This window comes from Crocuta crocuta, unplaced genomic scaffold (assembly GCF_008692635.1).
Source record: "Crocuta crocuta isolate KB4526 unplaced genomic scaffold, BGI_CrCroc_1.0 scaffold244, whole genome shotgun sequence".
In the NCBI taxonomy this organism is placed as follows: domain Eukaryota; kingdom Metazoa; phylum Chordata; class Mammalia; order Carnivora; family Hyaenidae; genus Crocuta; species Crocuta crocuta.
In genome coordinates this window covers 206,906-234,266 of record NW_027530191.1, presented here as the reverse complement: position 1 = coordinate 234,266, position 27,361 = coordinate 206,906, and the positions used below count along the sequence as shown (strand labels likewise).

Here is a 27,361-nt window from a genome sequence, read left to right as displayed (position 1 = left end):
AATTACACATGGATTAGAAATATAGGACCTTCCTATAAATACTTATCTTGGAAGCCAGTGAGTCCAAATGATCCCATAAATTAATCTGTGGAAGTCTATTCTAAATGCATGCCACTTTGGCAATATCCCTGCCAAATGAAGAGACTCTTTAGGTACCTAAAAACATCTAGCAGGTGGTTTCCATATAGTGTCAACGGGCTATTGGAAAATTAGAGAAGAAACGTGTCAAATAAAGTAATACAAGTTTTAACATAGGGGCTGGAGCTTCTTCACTCTCCCCATATCAAGTTTCATGCAGTCATTTTAGCTAAGTGAGACTCCTTATTCACAAAGTCTGTAGATGTGAAAAACATCAAGATGGGTTATATCTTTGAAAACTTGTGAGAAATCTTGACTAGTGCATGTAAACACACACACACAGTGAAAACCTCTCTTTTTCATAGACTCTCTTGGAAGAGCTGTGGAACATCTTAGATTCACCTACATTTTGTAAACTCAGCACCCAACTCACAAGTCTCCTCTGTAAGGAGCCTTCTGTTCATTTCTGCCATTTAACACTTAATATGAAATGTATTGATGGTTCCTTTGCACAGGTAATTCCTACATATACTCAGTATGTATTTCCATTACACAAGGAGCGTTAATAAAGTTGTCTCAGGTCACCTGGGTGGCTCAGTCGATTAAGCGTCTGACTTCGGCTCAGGTCATGATCTCACAGCTTGTGGGTTTGAGCCCAGTGTCAGGCTCTGTGATGTCAGGCAGAGCCTGGAGTCTGCTTTGGATTCTGTGTCCCTATCTTGCTCTGCCCCTCACCCACTCTGTCTCTCTCTCTCTTTTCCTAAATAATAAATTTTAAAAAACATTTTAAAAGAAAGTTAAAAAAATAGAGTTTTCTCAAATTGTGTCCATCCAGAATGAGAAAATACAAAACTACTCCTGACCTTTGAAGAATATAAGACACATACACGGGGGCGCCTGGGTGGCTCAGTCGGTTAAGCGTCCGACTTCAGCTCAGGTCATGATCTCACGGTTCGTGGGTTCAAGCCCTGCCTCAGGCTCTGTGTTGGCAGCTTAGCTCAGAGCCTGGAGCCTGTTTCTGATTCTGTGTTTCCCTCTCTCTCTGACCCTCCCATGCTCACGTTGTCTCTCTCTCTCTCCCTCCCTCTCTCTCTGAAATAAACATTAAAAAAAAGACACATACATGGTACTTAAAAGTCATAATGTAAAATTATATATATATATCCAACATGCAAATATTCTACAACTCTTTGCCAGTTATTTGTGTAGCTACACAAAACACCAAACAACTCAAAAGTTAATTTATATCTGGCTTAAGATTTCTTTTTGTGTTTTGTATGTTGCGTGTTGGGGTTGGTAGAAGAGTGTGTCTAATAATCTGACTTAAACCTCTAATTTGATTGACATTGGTCCCTGCCCAACATTACTTGCCTCTCATCCAAACACAATGGCCAGCAGAGCAAGGGTAGCGCACCAGGCAATAATGACACCCAACTGGCCCCCTGCATCCATGAGGAAATAATTTACCACTTAGCAGCAGGTTTGCCCCTGGCCTTGGTGTCCTTACTATAAAGTGTATTATTCCACAGGTTTGTTTAAGAATTTAATATAAAATAGGGGCCACCTGGGTGGCTCAGTTGGTTAAGCGTCTAACTTCGGCTCAGGTCATGATCTCATGGTTTGTGGGTTCAAGCCCCGCATCGGGCTCTGTGCTGACAGCTCAGAGCCTGGAGCCTGCCTCAGATTCTGTGTCTCCTTCTCTCTCTGACCCTCCCCTGCTCATGTTCTCTCTCTCTCTCTCTCGGAAATAAATTTTAAAAAAACATGAAAAAATTAAAAAAATAGAATTTAATATAAAATATATAAAGTACTTAGAACAGTGCATGGAACACGAAAGTCTTCAATAACAGTAGCTACTATTTTTATTATTGGCCACTATTATTAATATGCTAATTGTTGATATTCTTAATTAATATACACTGGAGGCAATGGTTTTGCCTACCTTAGACCATATGGAGCTATTTTAAACAGTAATGTTTTATTCATTAAAAATTTTTTTAACCTTTATTTATTTTTGAGAGAGAGAGACAGAGTGTGAATGGGGGAGAAACAGAGAGAGGGGAGACACAGAATTCAAAGCAGAATCCAGGCTCTGAGCTGTCAGCAAAGAGCCCAATGTGGGGCCCAAACCCACGAACTGAGCCAAAGTTAGATGCCCAACCGACTGAGCTACGCAAGCGCCCCTAAACAGTAATGTTTTAAATGAGCTATTAATAATCATACTGAGATACATTACCTTTTAAATCTCTTCCTTCAATTCTTGGAGATATAGGACATCTCATGAAGCAAGTTAACCTAAGCCAATTTTACCATCCATCCAGAAGCCAGTTTGCAAAGCTCTGATCTATTTGTGTTACAAAAGATAAGCTGTGCTCTCATTTCTACTCATATAAATTAGTTTTTCTTTTCTGTCTAAATCTTTCAGGGAGCATTAGTTTGCCTTGTGCTTACTAGTCAATATATAATCCCTGGAATTAAAACCAGAGAAACTATAAGACAAATGAAAACCAATTTTGAGACTTCAACACAGAGATTAATAATGCTAACAACATATGAGACATATATATATATGATCAGAATGAGCTACACCACTCACCACTTTCCCTGTGTTGATGAATCATCTTACAAGTAGGTAATAGAAGAAAGGAAGTAGTAATGATAAAACTCTCCCAACACTGAATACCTCAAAAGTACCATGAGAATCAAGTACAGATTATCTACATGCAGTGATAAAAGTAAACACATCACTTGTTTGTCATAGGAGGCCAATCAGGAATTCATTAGGACCAGGAGTAGTGGTGGGTGTTTTTCACCTGAGGCCTACTTATGCGTATTCTGACTCTTGGCCCCCAGCTGGAGAGAATGCTCTGTATCAGGACACACCTTAATTCCTCCTGCTCCCTCTCAGCTCCTCCACTGCAACTCAAGCACCTCTTCAGCTTTTCTGTTACACCAGGCATGGTTTCCCACAAGAGTCCAGGTTTAGGAGAAAGCAGCAAAAGACTGAACTATTCTGATAGTACACATGAGGACCTCCCCCACCTCAGCCTCTTACCTGCAGCATCTGCGCCTTCTGCAGGCACACTCTGGGTCGACGCTGGGGCTGCGTCCTTGAGTCCATGCACCTGAGCAGCTTCTTCCTGGTTTGTCAAAAATGCAGAGCACAGATCAGTTTCCAGGGCTTGGAGCTTTAGCAAGGAATTCTGCCAGCAAAAGCAGAACATCAGGCTAGCTAAGTAACTGCCTAATACACAACAGTGAGTCCACAGCTTCCGCAGAACACCTTCCTCCAGCACCTGGCAGAGGGAGGATCTCAACCACAGTTGCTTCAGGCAGAGCTGATTGTACCAGAATCAGGTACACTTTATTCCACATGCAGCCTCAGTTTCTGCCTCATTTCAATCCTAACGTATTTGGCTTTATATGTCACACATAGGACTGGTGATTTCGTCAGCAAGAGACGCTGCGCCAAGAGAACCAATCTGAGATGGTGTCTGCTTTCTGGGTGCTTGAGGCTTTACACTTTGTTTCATTCATTGTGCTGACATCAGAAGCAAGTGATATTAGGCCCCTCCCAGGCTACCATTCATAAAAGCCAGCATCCCTTAACCTCTGAAGACTGCAGCAGACCGCAGTGCATAAAGAGTTACTGCTGCAGAGGCTGCCTGGCATCTGGGAGGTGCTTCTGGGCTCCCTGATCTACATCTGTATGTGGGGGGTGGTATATGCATGCATGTGTGTGTGTCTTCTGAAGTTGTTTCTCTCACATGGAATGGCTATTATCACTGCCTTTATCAAGAGTAGAGTGGAGTGAGCAAGGCAGAGGTCCCTGGTCACTGAGTATAACCCAGCCACTGAGGGAGAAGCAATTTCTGAGCTTCCAGAACAACACTACCCCACCCCCTTCATTTCCCATTTTAAATTTCTCCCATGGTTTTTAATAAGAACAGAGTCAGAGTGATGCACATATCCTGCCATGATGCAGATGCCCAGCAAATTAATTCCCCTAACCAGGTGAAAGTGAGTCACGCCTGAGGCCTTGGCCAGGAGCCACTCCCCTGCAACAGCAAAGCTCTGCAGGCCTCAGCAGCCCCTCCACCCACAGAGCTTCTGGCAGGGGGGCTACCTGGAGTGGAACCAGTGATCCTGTGCCTACTATGACCCTCCCATACACACACACACACACACACACACACACACACACGCTACTTACACCCTACCCCACACATACCTTCATACCCAACCATCACACTCTACTCCATACACATACCCCATCCCTATTCCACACATACCCTCACACCCTACCCTATACATACCTTCACCCCCTGTTCTCCACACCCTCATGCCCAACCCCATATCTTCACACTACTTTGCACATACACTGCAACCATCAAATAACCCCATATATACTCTCATTCCTACCTTTCACACTCATCCCTTGTAACCCCTACTACACACACACACGCACATGTACATGCACACAGAAACACCCTCTCTTACACCCCACATACAGCCTCATACTCAACTCCCACTCTCACATCTATTCAGTACACAACACCCCTACCCCCATATACACACTCATACCTTACCTTACATAACCCCCTACCCCCAACATCTTCTCACACTGAACTCCTCCCCTTATACAATGCCCATTCCTATACCCATACCCTTATCCATGCTGTTGATGTGAGTAAATACGAACCCAGAACAGTGTTTTCAAAGTTGTTCACTGCTAAGTGGGCTCCAGATACCTCCTTATGCTATCCTCAGAGATGAAGGTACAAACCTCCTCTGTGCTTCAGGGGCTGCTCATTGAGACCACAGCTAAGATGAGGCATCTACCTGAGACCAGATCACTTTTTTACTGTTCTCTCCTCCTTTCTGGGATGTTCTCCCAGCAGCTCAGTGTGGAAGTAAGAGCCTGAGGTTACTGACAGGAGGTACAGAGGAACAAGAACACCAAGCTTCTGAAAAGAGTTCTAAGCAGCTGGGAAGCAAAAAGAACGATCTCAGACAAGCTTCCTACTGGAGGACCTTGGAGATCAGTGTGACCTTTAAAAAAGAGCAAAACTGTTCTGAAGATTAAGAAATGATGCCATGAGACTGTAAAAGGGTATAGCTGCTACAGAAAACAGTATAACATTTTCTCAAAAAAAATTAAAAAAGAACTACCATATGATCCAGCAATTTTGGGACTGTGTATACACCAAAAGAATTAAGAGCAGGGACTCGAAGAGATATTTGTACACCTATATTCATAGCAATATTCACAAAAGACAAGAGGTATTTTGTGAAATGAATTGTGTTTTCCCCAAATGTATATGTTGAAGACCTAATGCTCAGCATAACTGTATTTGGAAATTTTAATGGTAAAATGAAGTCTAAGGCTGTGGTCCTAAGTCAATATGATCAGTATAATTATAAGTAAAGAGTGAAAGAGACACCAGGGATTCACACACAGAGAAAGGCCACATGAGAAGGTGGCTCTTTGCCAGCCAAGGAGAAAAGCTTCAGGAGAAACCAACTCTTCCAGCACCTTGACTTTCAGTCTCCAGAACTGTAAGAAAAAAAAATGTTTGTTGTTTCAGCCACCCAGTCTTTTTTTAATGGCAGATTAATACAAGGTAGAACCAACCCAAGAGTCCATTGACAGATGAATTGCTAAAATGCAATATACATATAATGGAGTATTGTTTAGCCTCAAAAACAAAGGAAATTTTGACACATGTTACAACAAAGATGAAGCTTGATGATATTCACAAAGTGAAATAAGACATTCACAAAAGGACAATATCTAGGGTAGTAAAAATCATAGAAACAGAAAATGGTGGTTGCCAGGGGTTGGTGGTGAAGGAAAGAAATTTTAGTTAAAAGGGCACAAAATCTGCCTGAGAAGATGAATAAAGTTCTCGAGCTAGATGGTGGTGATGGTTGAACAATGTGAGTGTACTTGGTACCAATGAACTGTATATTTGAAAATGGTTAAAGTGGTAAATGTTATACATATTTTACTACAATTAAAAAAATAAAAGTGAAGAGAAAGAAGAAAGAAAGGAAGAAAAGAAAGAAAGAAAGAAATTCCTCCCCTCATTTAGAGGGAGGATGTAGAACCAGCCACTTCTTGCAGACTCCATGTTTTCTTGTATGTTCTACAAAGCAGAAAAAGACATGTCAGCTCTGCTACATCCTATTCATCTGACTTTGGGCAAGCATCTGGGCAATAAAAAAAGGCAATAATAGTAACAATGACACCTGTTGTAAGAATTAAGTGGAAGAATGCATGAAATGCACTTTATACAGCATCACCATAGAGTAAACACTCAAGAAATGAACACTGGGTTTATTATGAATTATCTCCACACCTCAGAGGCTGCTGGATAGAGCTCTGGTCATGTGCAAGGCCAAACTCTACACCAATTCCGAGGTCTTGACTCATAACTTTATCTCCCAGGGCCCAACTCTCTGCATCTACCTATAAAGGGCCTGAGACTGGATGACTTCTAAGTTCCTTTCCAACTTTATTTTTTTTAATTTTTTTAAATGTTTATTTATTTTGGAGAGAAAGAAAGTGCGTGAATGGGGGAGGGACAGAGAGAGAGGGTAAAGCAGGCTCCAGGCTCTGAGATGTCAGCACGGAGCCCGACGTGGGGCTCAAATCCATGAACTGTGAGATCANCCTCTACACACAGTAAAAAAAAAAAAAAAAAAAAAAAAAAAAAAAAAGCAAACATGCATATACTGAAGATAGTGCACAGAATCTGGCACAGAGTGGGTGCTTAGACAATGTTTCTGGAACTGAATAAGGCTTAAATAGCAAAGAATTTCAATGCATAGGATTATGTCAGCTCACATTCACATTCAGAGGCTTCTGAACTCTCACAGGGAGTGAGGCATAATGCTGAGACCCAGTTATGGCTAGAAGTGGTAACTGGGTTGTCATCTATATTGCTCTCCCACTTTCTCCCTCCCTTGTACTCAGACTGAAGCAAAATCAAGACTTGCTTGATTAAGTTTGTCAAAGGAGATCCATCTGCATGGCTTGTTTATTCCCTTCTGAGAAACCATATAAGAGTAAGATTAAAGGAATGGAGAAGAAAACAAGTGACAATGAAACAGGAGAGAGAAGATGAAGGTCTCAAGGGACAAGTAGAAGGGGGAAAAAATAAGCTGCTATAACTGAAGACAAGAAAGCAAAATGGAAGAAACTCTGCAGGCCAGCTATCATCAACGATATCCATTTCCCACCCCAAACTGACCCCATTACCTGAAGATGACCTGCTGCTCCCCGGAACAGCAATAGAAAGTGGAAACTCAGACACTGTGTGTGGAGCAAGTCCATAAAGGGATACCTCTCCTGATGACCAGGAAACCAGGACAGGGAGTGAGGCTGGGGACTTTACCTGTGAGCAATCTATGCCACTGTCATGTGTCCTTCCAGTGGGCAACAGAAGACATCTGGCCAGTCCCATCAGGGCTGAGCCCCACAGAGCCACCCTTAAGAAGGCCCATGGACAACTCATACTGCACACACAAGGGTCATGCTTCTACATGGATGTAACACCACACAAGCAGCTTCCAGGCTCTAGCAGCTTTCAATGCACAGAGAGATGCACTAGGCTCTAGTGAGACTGATGTGAGACCCTTCTTAGTGAGGCTTCCACTCTCTACTAAGGAGACAGCCATAAAACAAGGAAACAAATCAAACAATAATGTCAGTTTCTACTGTCATAGGGTGATGGAGGAAAGAAACCATAAGCCCAAGGAAAGAGTAAACACCTCTTTCACTCTGATCATCCCTGACTTTATTCTTTAATGTAGGAACATGATTTTGTCCCACAGAAAAATTAAGGACAGTAAATCCCTGGTGTCCTTGTGCTACCTCAATGCAACTCTTCTCTCACTAGGACCTCCACCCTCTGTGAAGCTGCCCCCAGCACATCCCTCAGGGCTGGCCTGCTAGCACTTTTCCATATTTATATTCCAAGTCTCCATGAATTGATCTCTAGGATATGCAGGAAAATTGAACAAAGACTGATGGATCTTCTAAAGAAAAATGATCACCCCTCCTTCCTACCTCTTGCATCTGGGTATGAAAAAATACAAATAGAAGTCTGTGAAACCTAAGTGTGGCTTTCTAAAAGCTAATTTTTCTCTTTACATAATGGAAAATATGCTACTTGTTTTAGAAAATACTATACTCACTTTTCTCTCCTATGCAATTACCAAATCCCTCTTTAGTTTGGTTGGAATGGAGAACACCCACACTGGCTGGATGGTTAAATACTATTTTAAGATGCCTTGTCTGCAATACACCAGTTGCAGAGTGGGACAGCTTACTTTTAATTTCTGTGAAGAGGGTTAGTGGCTCTCTCACATCCCTTTATCTAAGAATTGTATACAGATTCTCTATAGTGATGTAAAGATAAAACTGGAAATTTGCTAAAAGTTGGGGATACAATGGGTCTCTGAATATCCCCAGTTCTACTTACCACTCTTCTTCTCTGATTTTAATGTTTTTCATGTATATTTCTTCCATTACCCACCTCCCTAACACACACACATACACACATGTGCGCGCGCGTGCGCGCACACACACACACACAATATTCTTTCTTTCCATTTGCTTCCTGACCCCCCTCCCCAGGCCTGATTTAGCTATAGTTGCTTCACAGTCAAACTTCTATAAATTTCTTGAGCCAGTTATGATTACCTTATCTAAATAGGTCCCCTCAATTTCTCTGTTAGCATCTCATTTACTTTCTTTCTAACAGTCAATATAATATGTAAATTCATTTATTTCCCCACTTGTTTATTATGTATGAAATGCTCAGAAGCAAAGTAGTATTGCCTCCTGAATTGTTGTTTCTGATCTCTGAATGTTCCTGCCAAAGAAGTAGGACTTCTTCCAACGGTAATGGCTATAAGGCCAAATTGACCCTGCCCTAGAAAACCTGGGCTTTTGGCTAATTCCTTTGGGGCCTGTGTTGCTTATATTCCAGCATGCTTGCCAGCCAGCTCTAAAAGAAGGATGACACACCTCAGCTCAGCCTCCCTCTGCCCCAGATGATCAGCCATCACTCCCAAAATCCCCTATGGAGAAATTCACTGTAAGAGAACAACCTATTCACTTCTAGGGGCCCTTTGCTGACAGGAGGATCCAGTTCATATTCTGATGTTATCAGGACTTTGTTTTAAACAAGGACAATATCACCACAACACACAATAACCTTAACCAAATTTCCTTTTAGATGAATGATTTCAATCTGGGAAGGGAGAGTCCTGTACTTCATTTCATCTCATTGTGATGTCCTTGTTATGTTCACCTTGGTGAATAAATATGAAAATGAGATGTTTGGGAGAGAATAATACAGTTTTATGAACTCATTTTAATTCAGGACTCTGAGCTTTTCTAGATGATAAGATATTGATTTTCTAAAACTACAATGTGTCTCATTTTCAATTCATAGTGTGGACTTCAATACTTTATGTTTGAAGTTATTAGTACTTAAGCTAGCCAAAAGGACAAGTATGAAACTGAATACCGCCCCCCCACACACAAAATCATATTTTCCAAAACACCAATTATAACTCAAGGGCTGGAGCCCACAAATTTAGTCTGTGTTGTAACCCATACATTAATTCTTACTGGTATTTCTGTTCCAATTTTTTTAGCTCTGAAAAATATTCTGCTTAAATAAACTCAGTAAGATAGGGTGGTCTACAATGGAAATGTACGAAAATCCTGAACTTCCTTGGACGCACCAATATAGCTACATATGGAATGATCCCCTCTGGAAAAAAACCGTGAAAACTAGCTGAACAGCTATTCCACAACAAAGGATCAAAGGGCTACATTGAGAAGGATGGGAGAAGCAGGCACGCAATCTTTCCCCAAACCCCACCCCCAGCATGGTGATCCACGATCAGGAGGAATCTCACAAATACAAAGCTTCTCACTAAGAAGTGAGGGTTTCATGACCTACATCAGGCATCCCAACCCTGAAACCCACAATGGAGATACAAACCCCAAAACATGACTGAAAAACAATGGGACTCATGTTCAGGAAACTCAGAGGACTGTACAGAACTGAGATAGTTATGGGCTTATATGCAGACTAACTAACCCCGGGGACTAGCACAGAAGCAACAGCTTGAAAACTGCCTAAACTATATGTGAAGAATATTCATTTGCTAATCTCTTTTTAAAATATAATTTATTGGGGTGCCTGGGTGGCTTAGTTGGTTAAGCGTCCGACTTTCGCTTAGGTCATGATCTCACAGTTCGTGGGTTCGAGCCCCGCCTCAGGCTCTGTGCTGACTGCCAGCTCAGAGCCTGGAGCCTATTTCAGTCTGTGACTCCCTCTCTCTCTGACCCTCCCCTGCTCACGCTGTCTCTCTCTCTGTCTCCTAGAAATAAATAAACATTTAAAAATATATATATATATATATATAATTTATTGTCAAATTGGCCAACATACAGTATGTACAATGTGCTCTTGGTTTTGGGGAGCCACATTGTCATTCATTGCTTACTGTATTTTAACCATCTGCTGAAGGTACAAGGGCCTATTAGGACTCTGGGGAAAAAGGCACTGGCAGGTGCCAATTTTGCCCTCTTCCTCTAACTTGATAGTGCAAGCATGTGAGCCCCAGCCCTGAATTTCCCCACTGCTTTGCCAAAGTTGGCAGGTGAACCCTTGACAGTTTTCCACTGTCTTCATATGGCCTGCCAACACACTCCAACCCCATCTTCTCCCATTGCCTTGCTAAGGCCAGTGGGCATCCACAGTTCACATAGGGAACACTCCTTGATAAGCTCACCCTTCTGGATAAGCAGGATTATATTCCTGAGTTCCATAGGACTATAACAATTGAAGATGTTTCTTGGAAGAATACTACAGTCTCAGACTGAAAGACACACCCAGTCTTTCTGCTAAAGAGGCTTATTTATTTGTTCTGGACTTTCAGCATGAGGGCAAGACTTCAGGTTTGTCAAACATCTAGGGGCTATGAAAGCGTTCTCAAGTAACCTAAGTGGGAACACCATCATTGTGCTCTCCTTTGACCTCACTACAGCACATTTTGGTACCTCCCAGAAAGGAATACACTCATCTGAAGCTCTAATTTTTGAAACTGTCACCCAGGGGATACCTCCAGATGACCTATCTGGAAACTACAATTGCAGTGCTTCATAAGTATATATTATTGCAAACTTTAAAAGTTGCTGCCTGAGGATCTGGCTTCCAATCACCTGAAACTAGGTGCTGACTGAGATTTCTCCCTTTGGGACACTGATAAATCTTGGCACTCTCAACAAGTGGAACCTACCAAGAATAAATGAGGCTGCTTAGTCAACCACAAAAGTTGTAGAGACAACAAACAACTAGGGCAAAGTTGAAAGATAAGTTTCATCTCCTATATAAAGCCACTCCTCCAAGATTTGGAGAAATAGCTGTTTCCCATAATACATAGAAACAAACACAGAGAATCAAACAAAATAGAAAAACAGAGAACTTTGTTCCAAATAAAAGAACTAACTAAAACCTCAGGAAAAATCTGAATAAAATGTAGATAAGTAAACTACCTGATAAAAATTCAAAATAATGATCATAAAGATGCTTACCAAACTTGAGAGAAGAATGGATAAACCCAGTGAGAACTTCAACAAAGAGATAAAGAATATAAGAAAGCACCAAAGAGAAGTCACAGAACTGAAGAATATAAGAGGAATGAAAAACACACTAGAGGGAATAAACAGCAGATTACAGAATAAAGAACTGATTAGTGACCTGATAGACAGGGTAGTGGCAATCACTCAAACTGAAGATCACAGAAAGAAAAAAAGATTTTAAAGTAATGAGGATAGCTTAAGGGACCTCTGGGAAAACACCAAGGGTACTAACATTCTCATTATGGGGATCCCAGAATGAAAATAAGACGAGAGAGAGAGACAGAAAAAGGCAGAGAGAGAGAGAGAGAGAGAAAACTTATCTGAATAAATAACAGCTGAAAATTTCCCTAACCTGGGGAATATAACAGACATCAAGGTACAAGAAGCACAGAGAGTTCTAAAAAATACTAACCCAAAGAGATACACACCAAAAAACACATTAAAATTAAAATGTCAAAAATTAAAAATAGCAAGAATCTTAAAAGCAGCAAGACAAAGCAAGTTGTTAAATATAAGGGAACCCATCTCCAAATAAGGTTTTCAGCTGATTTTTTATCAGAAGCTTTTTCAGGCCAAAAGGGAATAGCACAATATATTCAAAGTGCTGAAAGAAAACACTTGCAACTACAGATACTCTGTATGGCACAGTTATCATTCAGAATTGAAGGGAAAATAAAGAACAAAAACAAAGGGTTCATCATCACTGAGCTGCCTTTACAAGAAATATTAAAGAGACTTCCTTAAGCAGAAAGGAAAAGGTCATAACCAGAAATAAGAAAACATTTGAAAGAGAAAATCTGAATGGTAAAGGGAAACATATAAAAATGTTATAAAGCTACTATGAGGGTACATATAAAGGTAGTCTGAGGGTTACAAGACAAAGGCAGTAAAATCAATTAAATCTACAATAATTATATAAGGGACACACTAAATAAAAATATGTGACATATGACATCAAAAATAAAAATATGTTGGGGGAGGAGTAAAAATTTACCACTTTCAGAATGCATTTGAACTTAAACAATCACCAACTAAAATAGACTGCTATATACGTAAGTGGTTATAAATGAAACTCATGGTAACCACAAACCAAAAGCCTATACTAGATACATAAAAAATAAACAGAAAGGAATCCAAAGATAACACCAAAAAAGTCATCAAATCACTAGCAAATAAAGATAAAGGAACAAAGAAGAGCTACAAAAACAAGCAGAAAACAATTAGAAAAATGGCAATAACAATAACTCTTTTATTTTTTTTCTTAAATAGTTTATTGTCAAGTTGGTTTCCATATAACACCCAGTGTTCATCCCACCAAGTTACAATAACTCTTTTAAATGTAAACTGACTAGATATTCCAATCAAAGGACATAGGGTAGCTGAATGGAAAACAGAAGGGAAAACAGAAACAAACAAATGAAAAACAATACCCATATATATATGCTGCCTACAAGGCACTCACTTTAGATCTAATGATAAAAACAGAATGAAAGTGAAGGGATAGAAATAAGTTCCATACAAATGTAAACAAACAAAAAGCTAGAGTAACAATATTTATATTAGACAAAATAGACTTTAAAACAAAGCTCGTCACAAAAGACAGAGAAGATTACATAATGATAAAGAGATTAATAATAAAAGTAAGATAAAATATTGTGCACTTTATGCACCCAACATAGAAGCATCTAAATATATATGGCAAATATTAACAAATGCAATGGAGAAATTGACAATAATACAATAATAGTAGGGAACTTTAGCAACCCACTTACATTAATGGATAAATCATCCAGACAGGTAATCAATAAGGAAACACTGACACTGAAGAACACATTAGACAAGATGGGCTTAAAAGATATATACAAAGCATTTCTCTAAAAACAAGAGAATATGTTTTCTTCTTGGGTGCACATGGAACATTCTCCAAGACAGATCACATGTTAGCCCCAAAAGAAATCTCAATAAGCTGAAGAAGACTGAAATCAAATTAAGCATCTTTTCTGACCACAGCGCTATGAAACTAGAAATCTACAAGAAGAAAACTGGAAAAAGTACAAACATGTAAAGACTAAACAATATGATACAAAACATCCAATGGGTCAATAAAGAAATCAAAGAGGAAAGCAAAAACACCTTGAGACATATGAACATGTAAACACAATGCTCAAAAATATGTGACTCATCAAAAGCAGTTCTAAGAGGGAAGTTTATAGTGATACAGAACCATCTCAAGAAACAAGAAATTTGGGGACTCAAATAAACTATCTAATCTTACACCTAAAGCAACTAGGAAAAAAAGAACAAAGCCATATGTTAGTAGAAGGAAAGAAAAAATAAAGATCAGATCATAAATAAATAGAGATGAAACAATCAATAGAAAATATTAATAAAAGTAAGAGCTGTGGTGAGGCAGGAAAATGGTGAAGTAGGAAGATTATAAAATCACCCCATCTTACTGACTGACTGAGATAAAAGCTACATCTATGAAACCAACTCTGAAAATAACCATCAGACTGGCAGAATAGATATCCCACAGTTAATTATAGAGAGGGCACATTGAAAAGGGTAGGATGGCAGAGAAATAGTTGGAAACCCCTGGTGAGACTAACCACTAATAAGAGAGACATAGCAAGTATGGAGAAGTGAGAGGAGCAGACTCCACACCAGGTGCCCTTAGCACTGAGGACCCACACTGGCCCCATAACATTTGGCTTTGAAAAACAGTAAGCCTTAACTTTTATAGTTTTAAAAAATTAGTAGGCTTAACTCTGGGAAAGCCAGCTGTGGTAAGAAACTGCATAAGAGCCAGCACAATGAATAGCTCAGGTCCAAGACACAGGACAGAAGTACCAATTTGAAAACGACCTGGGGTATATGTGAAAGAGATTTATTGACAAATCTTAGCACATGTGATGGAGGGGCAGGGAACATCAGAAAATTTCTTAGGAAATATAAGTGCTGGCGGGTGCCATTTACTTTATACTCTCCCAGCCTAGATAACCGGATGCTTGCAGTCCTTTCTAGCAATGCATGTCCAACCCCAGAATTCCCCTGTGGACACACCCAACACAACCTACCTGCCTCAGCAGGCATCCCTCCTAAGCAGCTCTTGCTTCACTGAACCCTGCAGGTAGCCTTGGCAGAGGGAACTGCCATCACTCTAAAGTTCCTCCTGCCCTGGGAAATGAGGGAGATAACCTCACACACTAGTATGCCCACAGTTTCAGCAGCCCAATCTCTTAATGAGAACCTCTCAGTTGGCTTAGCAGGGAACAAGTGTTGCTCTTCCATGTACCCACAACTGTAGACAGAGAAGCTAATTGTAGATAGCTGGGATGACTGTTGGTCCTATCCACCAACAAGACCACAGCATCCTCATACAGGCTTCTCAACAGTGTGGGAACCAAACCCTGCCCAGTGTACCCAGGGCAGGTAAAGTGGGTCATTGCAACCTGCTGGGCTGAAGGCAATCGGGGCTCAGCCACAACAGGAGGGTACACACAGCCACAACAGGAGGGCACAGACCTGGTCTGGTTACCAGGGGGGATCTCACGACAGTCAAAAGATCTCTTCTGTAGAAAGCCACAACTTTCCAGACCAGGAGACATACCTGAGTTACCTAATACATAGAAACACAGAGAGTTAGACAAAATGAAGAGACAGAAGAATATGTCCCAAATCAAAGAACAAGATAAAACCACAGTAATAAGAGGTAAATGAAATGGAGATAAGCAATATGCCTGATAAATATTTCTAAGGAATGGTCATAAGGATACTCACTGGACTTGAGTAGGAGTGGATGAACTCAGTGAGAACTTCAACAAAGAGAGAATATAAAAAAGAACCAATCAGAACTGAAGAATTTGGTAACTAAAATAAAATATATGCCAGAGGGAATCAATAGCATATTAGAGGATGCAAAAGAACCAGTGATCTAGAATACAGGATAATGGGAAACAATCAAGCTTAATAGCAAAAAGAAATAATAATAAATGAAAATCAGTTTAAGGAACTCAGTGACATCATTGAGCATTTAGCAATATAGGAATCCCAGAAAAAGCAGACAGAAGGGGACAGAAAACTTACTGGAAGAAGTAATAGGTAAAATTTTCCCTAATCTGGAAAAGGAAACAGACAACAGATCAAGGAAGTACTTGTATCAAACCTATATCAAGACAAGTCCAAAGAGGTCCCATCATGACACATGATAATTAAAATGGCAAAAAAATAATAGTAGAGAATTTTAAGAGCAGCAAGAAAAAGGAAACAGCTATATACAAGGGAAACCCCATCAGGCTATTGGCTGATTTTTCAGGAGAAACTTTGTAAGCCAGAAAGGAGAAGCATGATATATTCAAAGGGCTGAAAGGAAAGTACCTAAAACTAAGAATCCTGGACTCAGCATGATTATCATTCCCAATAGAAGATATAAAGAGTTTCCCAGACAAAAATTGAAGGAGTGCATTACCACTAAATAATCATTACAAGAAATGTTAAAGAGAATTCTTTTTTTTTTAATGTTTTATTTATTTCTAGGAAAGAGAGAGAGAGACAGCGTGAGCAGGGAGGGTCAGAGAGAGAGGGAGTCACAGACTGAAACAGGCCCCAGGCTCTGAGCTGGCAGTCAGCACAGAGCCCGATGCTGGGCTCGAACCCACGAACCGCGAGATCATGACCTAAGCGAAAGTCGGCTTAACTGACTAAGCCACCCAGGCGCCCCAAAGAGAATTCTTTAAGTGAAAAGAAAAAGGCCATCACTAGAGGAAAACTGTGAAAGGGAAAAAAAACTTACAAGTAGAAGGAAGCATATAGTAAAAATAGTAGATTAGTCACTTACAAAGCCAGTATGGAGGTTAAAACGTAAAATTAGTAAACCAATAATATCTACAAAAAATAGTTCAGGAATATAAAAACTAAAGACATGTAAAATACTGCATCATATACATAAAATGCAAAGAGAAGAATAAAAATTTAGTACTTTTAGAATCTGTTCAACCTTATGCAACCATCAAATTAATATATATATACTATACACATAAGATGTTATATAAAAGCCCAATGGAAACTACAATTCAAAAACATGTAATAGATACACATACAAAAAAGTAAGTAATCCAAACATAACACTAAAGGAAGCCAACAAACCACAAGGGGAGAGAGCAAAGAACTGGAAAACAATGAACAAGATAGCAATAAGTATATACCTACCAATAATTACTTTAAATATAAATGGACTAAATGCTCCAATCAAGACATAGGGTGACCGTGTAGATAATAATAAATAATAAATAAAACCAGATTCATCTATATGCTGCCTATAAGAAACTCACTTTAGACCTAAAGACACATGAAGATCGAAAGTGAAGGGAGGGAAAAATATATCATGTCAATGAAGCAAAAACAAATGCCAAGTACTTAAATCAGTATATCAGTACTCATATCAGACAAAATAAATTTTAAAACAAAGACTATAACAAGAAACAAAGATGGGGACCGTATAATGATAAAATGATTAATCAAACAAGAGGATATAAATATATATGCACCCAACATAGAGGCACCTAAATACATAAAGCAAATATTAACAGACATAAAGGAAGAAAAGACAGGAATACAATGCTAATAGGAACTTTAACTTTCTACTTACATCAATAGGTAGAACAAGTAAACAGTGGCTTCGACAACACTTTAGACCAGATGGACCTAACAGATATATACAAAATATTCCATCCAGAAATAGGAGAATACACATTGCTTTCAAGTGCACATGGAATATTCTCCAAGATAGATAACATGTTAGGCCACAAACAAAAAAAATCTTACTAAATTTAAGAAGACTGACATCATGTCATACATCATTCCATTCATAATGGTATAAAACTAGAAATCCATTTCAAGAAAAAAATGTGGAAAAACCACAACACATGGAGGTTAAACAACAGGCTACTTAACAACTAATGGATCAACCAAGAAATCAAATAAGAAATAAAAATCTATATAAAGAAAAATTGAAATGAAAACAACACTTCAAAATCTTTGGAATACAACAAAAGTATTCTAAAATGGAAGATTATAGCAATATAATTTACCTTAAAAAAACAAGAACAAAACTCAAAAAAATAAACTAACCTTACACCTAAAAGAACTAGAAAAAGAAGAACAAAGCTAAAAGCAGGTAGAAGGAAATAATAAAGACTAGAGCAGAAATAAAAGAAATAGTGACAAAAAATAGAAAGATCAATTATACCAAGAGCTGGTTTTTGAAAAGATAAACAAAGTTCATAAACCATTAGCCAGATTCATTGAGGGAAAGAGAAATAGAACTCAAATACACAAAATCAAAAATGAAGCAGAAATAACTGATGCTGCAGCAATACAAAGGATTATAAATGTACATTATAAAAAATTATATGCCAACAACTTGGACAACCTAGGAAAACGGGTAAATTTCTAAAAATATACAATTTTCTAAATTGAATCAGGAAGAAGAGAAAATCTGAACAGAATGATCACTAGTAATGAAGTTGAATCAGTAATTTAAAAACTTCCAACAAACAAAAGTCCATAACCAGATGGCTTCATATGTAAATTGTAAACATTTAATGAAGAGTTAATACCTATTCTTCTCAAATTAAAGTATAAAAAAGAAAGGGAAACTTCCAAATTCATTTTACAAAGCCAGCATTACACAGATACCAGCATTACACAGATACACTCATACACAAAATCAGAAAAGGAAACTACAAAAAGAGAAACTATATGCCAGTATCTCTGGTGAACATAGAGGCAAAATTCCTCAAAATATTAGTAAATCAAATTCAGCAATATATTTAAAAAAATCATTCACCATGATCAAGTGAGATTTATTCCAAGGATGCAAGGGTGGTTTGGTATTTGGAAATCTATTAATGTGACACATCACATTAACAAGATAAAGAATAAAAACCATATGACCATTTTAATAGATACAGAAAAAGCATTTGACAAAATACAATATCATAATAAAAAATCCACAAAGTGGGTTTAGAGGAAAATACCTCGACACAAGAAAGGCCATATTTTTAGAAACCACAGCTAACATCTATACTCAATGGTGAAAAACTGAAAGCTTTGCCTCTAGGATCAGGAAAAAGACAAGAATGCCCATGGTTATTAACCAGCTTTATTCAACAATGTACTTAAAATTGTAGCCACAGCAATCAGACAAGAAAAAGAAATTAAAAGCATCTAAATCAGTAAGGAAAACTATCACTATTTATAGATGACATAATACTATATATAGAGAGAAACCCTACCAAAAATCTATTAGAACTGGTAAGTTAATTCAGCAAAGTTGTAGGATACAAAACTAATATATAGATATCTGTTGCATTTCCATACACTGAAAACAGAGTAGAAAAAGAAAAATAAAGAAAATAATTCTATCACAACTGCACAAAAAAGAATAAAGTACCTAGAAATAAAGTTAACTAAGGAAGTGAAAAACCTATACCCAGAAAACTTTATCAACACTGATGAGAGAAACTGAAGATGACACAAACAAATGAAAAGATATACCAAACTCATGTATTGGAAGAATTAATATCATTAAAATGTCCATACTACCCAAAGCAATCTACAGATTCATTGCAATCCCTATCAAAATTCCAATGGCATTTTTCACAGAACTGGAAAAAATTATCCTAAAATTTGTATGGAACCATAAAAGACATCAAATTGTGAATGCAATCTTGAGAAAGAACACAGCTAGAAGTATCACAATACCATATTTCAAGGTATACTACAATGCTATAGTAATCAAAATAATATGGTACTAGCACAAAAATAGACATATAGATCAAAGAAACAGGAGAGAGCCAAAAAAAAAAAAAAACCAAACCCACACCTATATGGTCAATTATTTTACAACAAAAGATTAAGAATATACAATGGGGGGAGACAGTCTTTTCAACAAACAGTAAAACAGTATTGGGAAAAATTGGGCAGCTACATGCAAAAGAATGAAAATTGACTACTTTCATATACCATACACGAAAATAAACTGAAAATGGATTAAACGATCTTTGTGAGACCTGAAACCATACAATACCTAAATAAAATCTGAAGAGATTACTAGTAATGAAATTAAGTCAGTAATCAAAAAACTTCCAAAAAAGCAACTCTAATTTATTAGACATCAGCCTTAGCAACATATTATGGATATGTCTTCTCAGGATAGGGGAAAAACACAAAAATAAACTATTGTTACTGTACCAAAATAAAAATATCTTGCACAGCAAATAAAACACCCAAGAAAACAAAAAGGCAACCTAGTGAATGGGGAGAAGATATTTGCAAATAATATATATATATATAACAAACTTACACATGTCAACACCAAAAAAATAAATAATCCAATTAAAAAATAAGTAAAGGATCTTAATAGACATTTTCCCAAAGACATATAGATGGACAACAGACACATGGAAAGACGCTTGACATCACTAATCATCAGAGAAATGCAAATCAAAACCACAATGAGTTGTACTTCACACCAATTAGTACACCTAGTGTCACAAGAAATAAGTATTGACAATGATACAGAGAAAAGGGAACCATCCTGCACTTCAACCAAAGCAAGAATAAACAAGTAGACTATATCAAACTGAAACACTTCTGCATAGCAGAGGGATCTAACAAATCCAGCAATACCCTGATACCAAAACCAGGAAAAGACAAACAGAAAACTGTATGCCAGTACCTCTGGTGAACATAATAAGGCAATTTACTGAATGGGAGAAAATATTTGTGAACCACATATGATAAGGGGTTAATATCCAAAATATATAAAGAACTTATAAAACTCAATTGCAAAAAAATCCAGAAGATCTGAATAGACTTTTTTTTCCCATATGTCATAAGACATATGAAAACATGGTGAACATCACTAATCATCAGGGAAATGCAAATCAAAACCACAATGAGATATTATCTCACCCCATTAGAATAGCTATTATCAAAAAGACAAGAACTAACATTTGTTGAGGATGTGAAGAAAAGGGAGGCATCATGCACTGTTGGTGAGAATGTAAATTCACTATGGAAACTATATGCAGGCTCTTCAAAAATTAAAGACAGAAATACCATATGATCCAGTAATTCCACTTCTGGGTACTCACTCAAAGAAAATGAAAACACTAATTCAAAAAGATATATACACTCCCTATATTCATTGCAGGATTAATTTATAACCAAAATATGAAAACAATCTAAGTGTCTATCAATAAATGAAAGGATAAAGAAGATATGGTGTATATGTCTATAGACCAAATGGAATACTACTCAGACATATAAAAGAATAAAATCTTGAGAATTAAGAATTCACTTATCTTGATGAGTTCTGAGTAATATATTAAATTGTTTAATCACTATATTATAAAACTGAAACTAATATAACACTGCCTATTTACACTGGAATTAAAATAAAAATGAATGAATGAATGAGTCAATAGAATTGCAATAACATAGATGGCCCTTGAAGGTATTATTCTAAGTGAAATAGGTCAGACAAATACCATATGACCTCACTTACGTGTGAAATCTACAAAGAAAACAAAACTAATTGATAGGGAGAACACAGTGGTGGTTGCCACTCTGTTGGGAGATTTAGGGCTGATCAAAATGGTTGAAGAGGGTCAGAAGGTACAAACTCCCAGTTGTGAAATTAATAGGTTATGGAGATGTGGGGTGCAAAATAGTGACTATAGCCAACTGTATTGTAATGCATATTTGAAGGTTGCTGGAGAGTGTATCTTGAAAATTCTCACTACAAGAAAAAATTTTTTGTAAAATTTTTATGATGGCTAAACCATCTTGTGATGATCATTTAGCAGGGTATACAAGTACCAAATCATTACATTGCACATCTGAAACTACTATAATGCTGTATGTCCATTATACTTCAATAAAAAAAAAAAAGAAGAAAAACTAAGCACAGCAAAATGTGGCACAATACTGGCCCCATAGGAGTTTTTAATCATAAATCTATCACTGGCTCATTCTGTGTCTCTGGGCAAACCATACAACTATGCTGGGCTTTAGACCCCTTGTTTTTCCTGATGACACTACCTTAACCATTTCAAGTTCTAAAATTCAATGACTATTAGAAATCAATAACTATTCCACTAAACATCATAAAATCACATGTCAGAGGAAATATACTACCTATCTATGCCTTGAAGGTGGCAGGTCACACTGGAAAGTATTAGCTATTTCCTCAAATACGAATTTTTTTTAGAAAACCAAAAAATTAATGTCTACTTTAAAAATACATTTTATAGCCCTAAGAAAGCCAAGAATATCCTAAAAAAGCAAAATATACCAACACTAGCAAGGGAAGACTATAAGATATTAAGTTGATGTGTGTTCCTATCTTTCTGGAAAGTGGAGATGACAAAGTTCATTCTTCTACCACAGCCCCACACTCCATCCTATACCAGACTCAGAGCTGGGTGCCTATTTGTTTCTAAATAAATGCTGTTAAAAGAAAGAATTACACCTTAGGGAAAATATTCAAAAAGCTTTCAGGCAAAATCTCAGTCTTAGAATCAGCAGAAATATTCTTTAAAGCTACTAGGGAGTCAGGGAATGGAATATACATACATATTCCATATATGTGTGTGTGTATATATATATACACACATATATTCATATATATATGTGTGTATATATATATATATTCATCAGCTTTATGCCTTGTGAAGTAAGATCATGTGGGAAAATAAATAAACCTTCCCCATCATTTTATCACAAAATAGAAATTTTAAGACCAATCTCTAAGTGAAAGCCCAATGTCTAAATAAAAGCATCCTAGCTTTATGGAAAAAACTGAATACACTGTTCTTGTTTTTCTTTTCATTTTTTTGCTATGAAGCAGTAAAAACTACAGCATACCTGAGAGTCACTGCAGTAGACACAGCCTTTTCTAGTTTTCCTTGAGAGAGCAGGAAACTAGTAGTATGAAGAGAATTAAGTGAAAGAGTGCACAACAAGGAGAAGAATCATGATAGCATAGCAGAAGAAAGATCAGGAGCCAATGGGACAAAATGCCAATGGAGAGTGGGAGATTGGGAAGGCCAGTAGACAAAGCTTAAACACAGGTGGATCAGCTATGGTAAAGGTTGCTACAACTCCTCTGCTCAGCTCAACGTCTCTGTGATTTTTCTAATTCTCAGATGAGGAAGAATACAGGCAATTGTTGGCATAGATTCTGCCTTTCCTGCCAGCATCTAAGGATTCTCCTAAGAGTGAGGACCTTAGATCTGATTCTCCCAGAAATAAGCAGTCAGCTGGATAGTTGTCTCTGAATGGCAGGACAGAATAAACCAGCCCAGAAACAGTTCTAAGTTTCTTTGCTGGGTAGTTCATGCAACTGTAACTAAGAACATGTTGGCTACAGGATGTCCTCATTGACAACTTACAAGAAGTTGGCTAAAATTAAATGAATAATAGGACACTGTTCCAACTGAGAAAGAAACCTTGGTAAGGAAGCAAGGTCACTTTATTTCAACTCAGAAAACCATACCAAAAAAAAAAAAAAATCCAAAGGGCATCCTTAAGTGGTCCAGCACACAGGAAAATTACCTTGGATATCATGCTTTCAGAGACAAATATTATGCAGTCCAGCATCCATTTACACATCTTCTATTGACAGCACTCTCAGATCTAAAGTGGGAAATATAGTCTACATCTAGCCAATCAGTTAATTCCAAACCCCAAGGTCATAGTGACTGGTTCAGCCAGAAGTTCCATGCCACAACCTACATAAATGAAACTCAGGTTTGGACTTTCTACTCTTTCACTCTGTGAATGGCCCAAGATTTAAGTACCCTGGTTATTCAAATACTAATCTGAGTGCTGCTATGAGGGATTTTGCAGATTTAATTAAATCTTAACCCAGTTGACCAAAGAGATAGAGATTATTTGTGTAGGTCTGACCCAATCAGGTGAGCCCTTTAAAGGCAGGGAGTTTCTTCCAGCTGGTGGCAAAAGACAACATCAGAGAGAGTTGAAGCACAGAAAGATTTGGTGTGCTATTGGTGGCTCACAGACAGATTTGGTGTGCTATCGGTGGCTCACAGATGTGAGAAGGAAGGCAGCTGCAAGCTGCTCTCAGCTGATGATTAGCCAAGAAGCAGCGACCATAATCCCACAATCCTGAAAAACTAAATTCAGACAACAACCTGAATGAACTTGGACATGGAAACTTCTCCAGAATCTCCAGATAAGAACCTATTGTAGCTAATGTCTCATTTAAGTTTTATGAGAACTTGAGCAGAGAATCCAAGTGAATCCACCCAGATTTATGGCCTACATAACTATGAGCTAATAAATAGGCATTCAAAACCACTAAGCTTTTGTTAATTTGATACACAGTAATAAAAAACTAATATACACTGGAATTGCTAACTCTAAGAATAATATCCCTACTGGGAGATCAATCTAAAAATAAAGCCAGTATAGGAAAGCAGAGCTAAGAGATGGAATGAGATGGCATCTACATGACAAATTTTTAATCCCTGAATCTAGCCATGCATGGAGCCTACCCTAATCCTAACAGTTCCAACTGCATAAGTAAATAAAATCCTGTTATTATTAGGGCCAGGTTGAAGTGACTTTCAGTCACAAGGAAAAACATCTCAGGTACTTGAAAAAAAAGATAAAGAAAAAAAAGGAAATTTTTCAATTAATTCTGAACTGTGGCAAACCCCTATAGTCTGGATTTGCACTTTAATAGAAAAATACAGCTAATTATTATTCCTTCAGAAATAATACCATTCAGCTACCTGAGGAATATCAAAGACCTAAAGCAGCCAATCATTATATTATTTTCTCAAAATTAAACAATTTTGAGGGAGAAATATTTCAAATGAAACAGTAAGTATCATCTTTAGGTCTGATACAACTTGAGGCCAAAATATCTATATACTAAGCTTTCAATGGTAATAAAAAGACAATCAATTCTTCATATGTAGATGCACATACAGACACATGGATATAGGCTCAGAAAGGGGCATTACAAATGTGAAAATTGGTCTACTTTTAATAAAATTAAAGTATTAAAGGATTCTTCATAGACTGTAAAGAGGCAGGTGTCTTTAATGATGAAGCTAATGTTGAACTATTTTGACTAGCATAACTCAACAAACAAGGGGTAACAATACTGATGTAAAGAACTGTGAATTTTTCATACTGATTTCTGGTAGATAAATGCTCTCTTTCATGGCAAGCTATGTAAAATAGGTTTTATTTGTGAAATAACAACTTATTGCTGATGTTAGGTCATTACTGAACATTTGCTGCATGCGACTAATTTATTACACTTGTTTCTGATAACATAGACGCTTCTTGAAAATTCCAATGGTGCTCCTAAAGATATTGTTTCTTTACGATAGAACCTCAGTCAGACTGTAGCACAGGACAAGACAGAATTCAATTGCACTTTGAGCATTTTTTTCATTCTCTAGTTTTTCACCAATCACTGAGAGTGATGATACCACAAACAAATCTGGAAACATCCTAACTATTTTTGATAAGGTCAAAACTAAACATCAAAGCAGCCATAAGGCATAGAACACATCTCTAGGATGCCCTGTACGGTCAATTAACACCTAAAATGTTCCAACTGTATTCTGTAAACTCAGTGGAGTCCTAATGGAATCTTCAGAATAGTACTGTACCTCAGAATATTTATTCCACTAAAAAGATTCTATTATCCTCTTTTTCTAAGCACTCATATAAGGAGTCCAAAATGGTACCAAAGAACTTGTGATTGTTGGACTCATTCAGATATACAAGGTTTTACTGGTTACCAGGTAAAATGGCATAGCCAATGTGACAGTTCTTTCATTAGAAAAATTGACATAATGTGACTAGAATTTTCTTTATACTTTCAGAAGCCATTTCCCTTGCCTACTCTCCACAGAGTTAGAAAGGGCTAAATAGGGTACAAAGATTAGATTAGCATTACCATTTTGACATTTACTGTTAGTTATCAATTTCTTTCCTCTATTAAAGGCATCCTATGACCTATGACCTGGATGTACATGCTTTGGTGACTTTCATTTGGGTTAGTTTCTTCCTCTCCATAAGAGGCCCCTTTCATATTCAGCTACTCCCGTGTCAGGATGATAGTCATGCTAATATCTGGCCCAAAAATTCCTCAGTCCCTTCAACCATAATGCCAATTCCATTTAACTATGGCTGGCTTCTCAGTAGGTTGCCTTAAACTTGCAGGATCTCAACCCTTCTAAGAACATTCTCCATATCTTCCATCTTTTCTACTTTACCATATAGCTAAACTTATGCTAGCCTTTTAATTATATTAAGGTTCTAGGTTCTTTTGTGCTTTAACAATCAGTCACTTCACTTGGACTCTTTACTTAGTAGGAATCATATGTTTCCAAAGTTTGATTCTGGGGACACAGAAAAGGCCAGAAGTATTTCCCTTAATTATCCTTTAAGACTTAGCCACCTTGAAATCCTCACAATAAAGTTGTAGGGAAAAGACTAATGTGGCATGTATTCATTTTCTAACTCCAATGTTGAATAACTGATTCTTTGTGTTTAACATATCTCTTTTGGGTAAACATTAACCAATGGCAAATTTTGGGGGGGGGGTTTGTTGTTGTTGTTTTTAGATTTATAAACTGGTTCCTTAGGCCTGGAGAGGTTAACTGTACATTGGTCCATGACAGTATAAGATAGATAGTTTTATAGCCAACAAGCCTCAGAGGGAAAGGAAATAAGGAATCCATATAAAAGCAATTAAAGACAAATTTCTCTTTCAGGGCCCATTGGCTTGTAGCTGACCTTACCTCTAGGACCTTGGAATTCCAGGCAAAAAGTGAAATGGAATCAAACTCTTATTCACTCAAAAACTTGCTTTATCCACAAGTTAAGTGCAGAACACCTTCAAAATATTTATCAAATAAGAAAATAAAAACACTTTTTTTGAGCACAGAAGTCATAGGGATTTTTTGAAGTGACCATTTCCTTCTTTAAGATGATAACATAAGAGCTGGGTTAGGCAAGTATAATGGCAAAGTTGAAATTGAGCCAGAGCTTCAGTATGTTCCTTAAGACTTCCAGGGATGATGGTAGAGTAGAAGGACCCTAAATTCACCTCACCCTACAGATACTAGACACTTATGTTACCAGTGTAAATAACCCAGAAAATGATCCAAAAACTGGCAAACAAACTCCACAACCAAATGTAGTATAAAGGCCACGTAGGAGAGGGTAGGAAGGGTACAAACTTAGTGGGGAACTAAACAAGCTGTGGCTGGCCAGTAGAAGGGAGCCACAAGTATAGAGAGGAAAGAGAAACAGACTCTCATACCAGGGAGCTTGCATGGGGGAAAACAAATACCTATAGCATTTGGCTTTGCAAAGCAGAGGGGCCAAATTTTGTGTGTTCTTACAACTGGCAGGACTTAAAGCTTGGAACTTTAAAAATCAGCAGACTCAGCTCTGGGAGAGCCAAGAGGGCAATGGAAAACTGAGTCCTGCCCTTAAAGAGATAGCACAAGAAATAGCCCATGGAGATATATAGCATAGAAAGAGCAGTTTGAA

General features: G+C 37.7%; 1 protein-coding gene across 3 annotated transcripts in view; it reads right to left on the bottom strand.

Annotated features, from left to right (window-relative positions):
- The window catches only part of FAM13C (family with sequence similarity 13 member C), a 155,092-nt gene that overhangs the window by 42,952 nt on the left and 84,779 nt on the right, over positions 1-27,361 (bottom strand). For all 3 annotated transcript variants that reach the window (XM_077765229.1, XM_077765227.1, XM_077765228.1), the window contains one exon: positions 3,134-3,218. In XM_077765229.1, the coding sequence (XP_077621355.1) occupies positions 3,134-3,218 (85 nt within the window). The remainder of the gene's footprint in view (positions 1-3,133; positions 3,219-27,361) is intronic.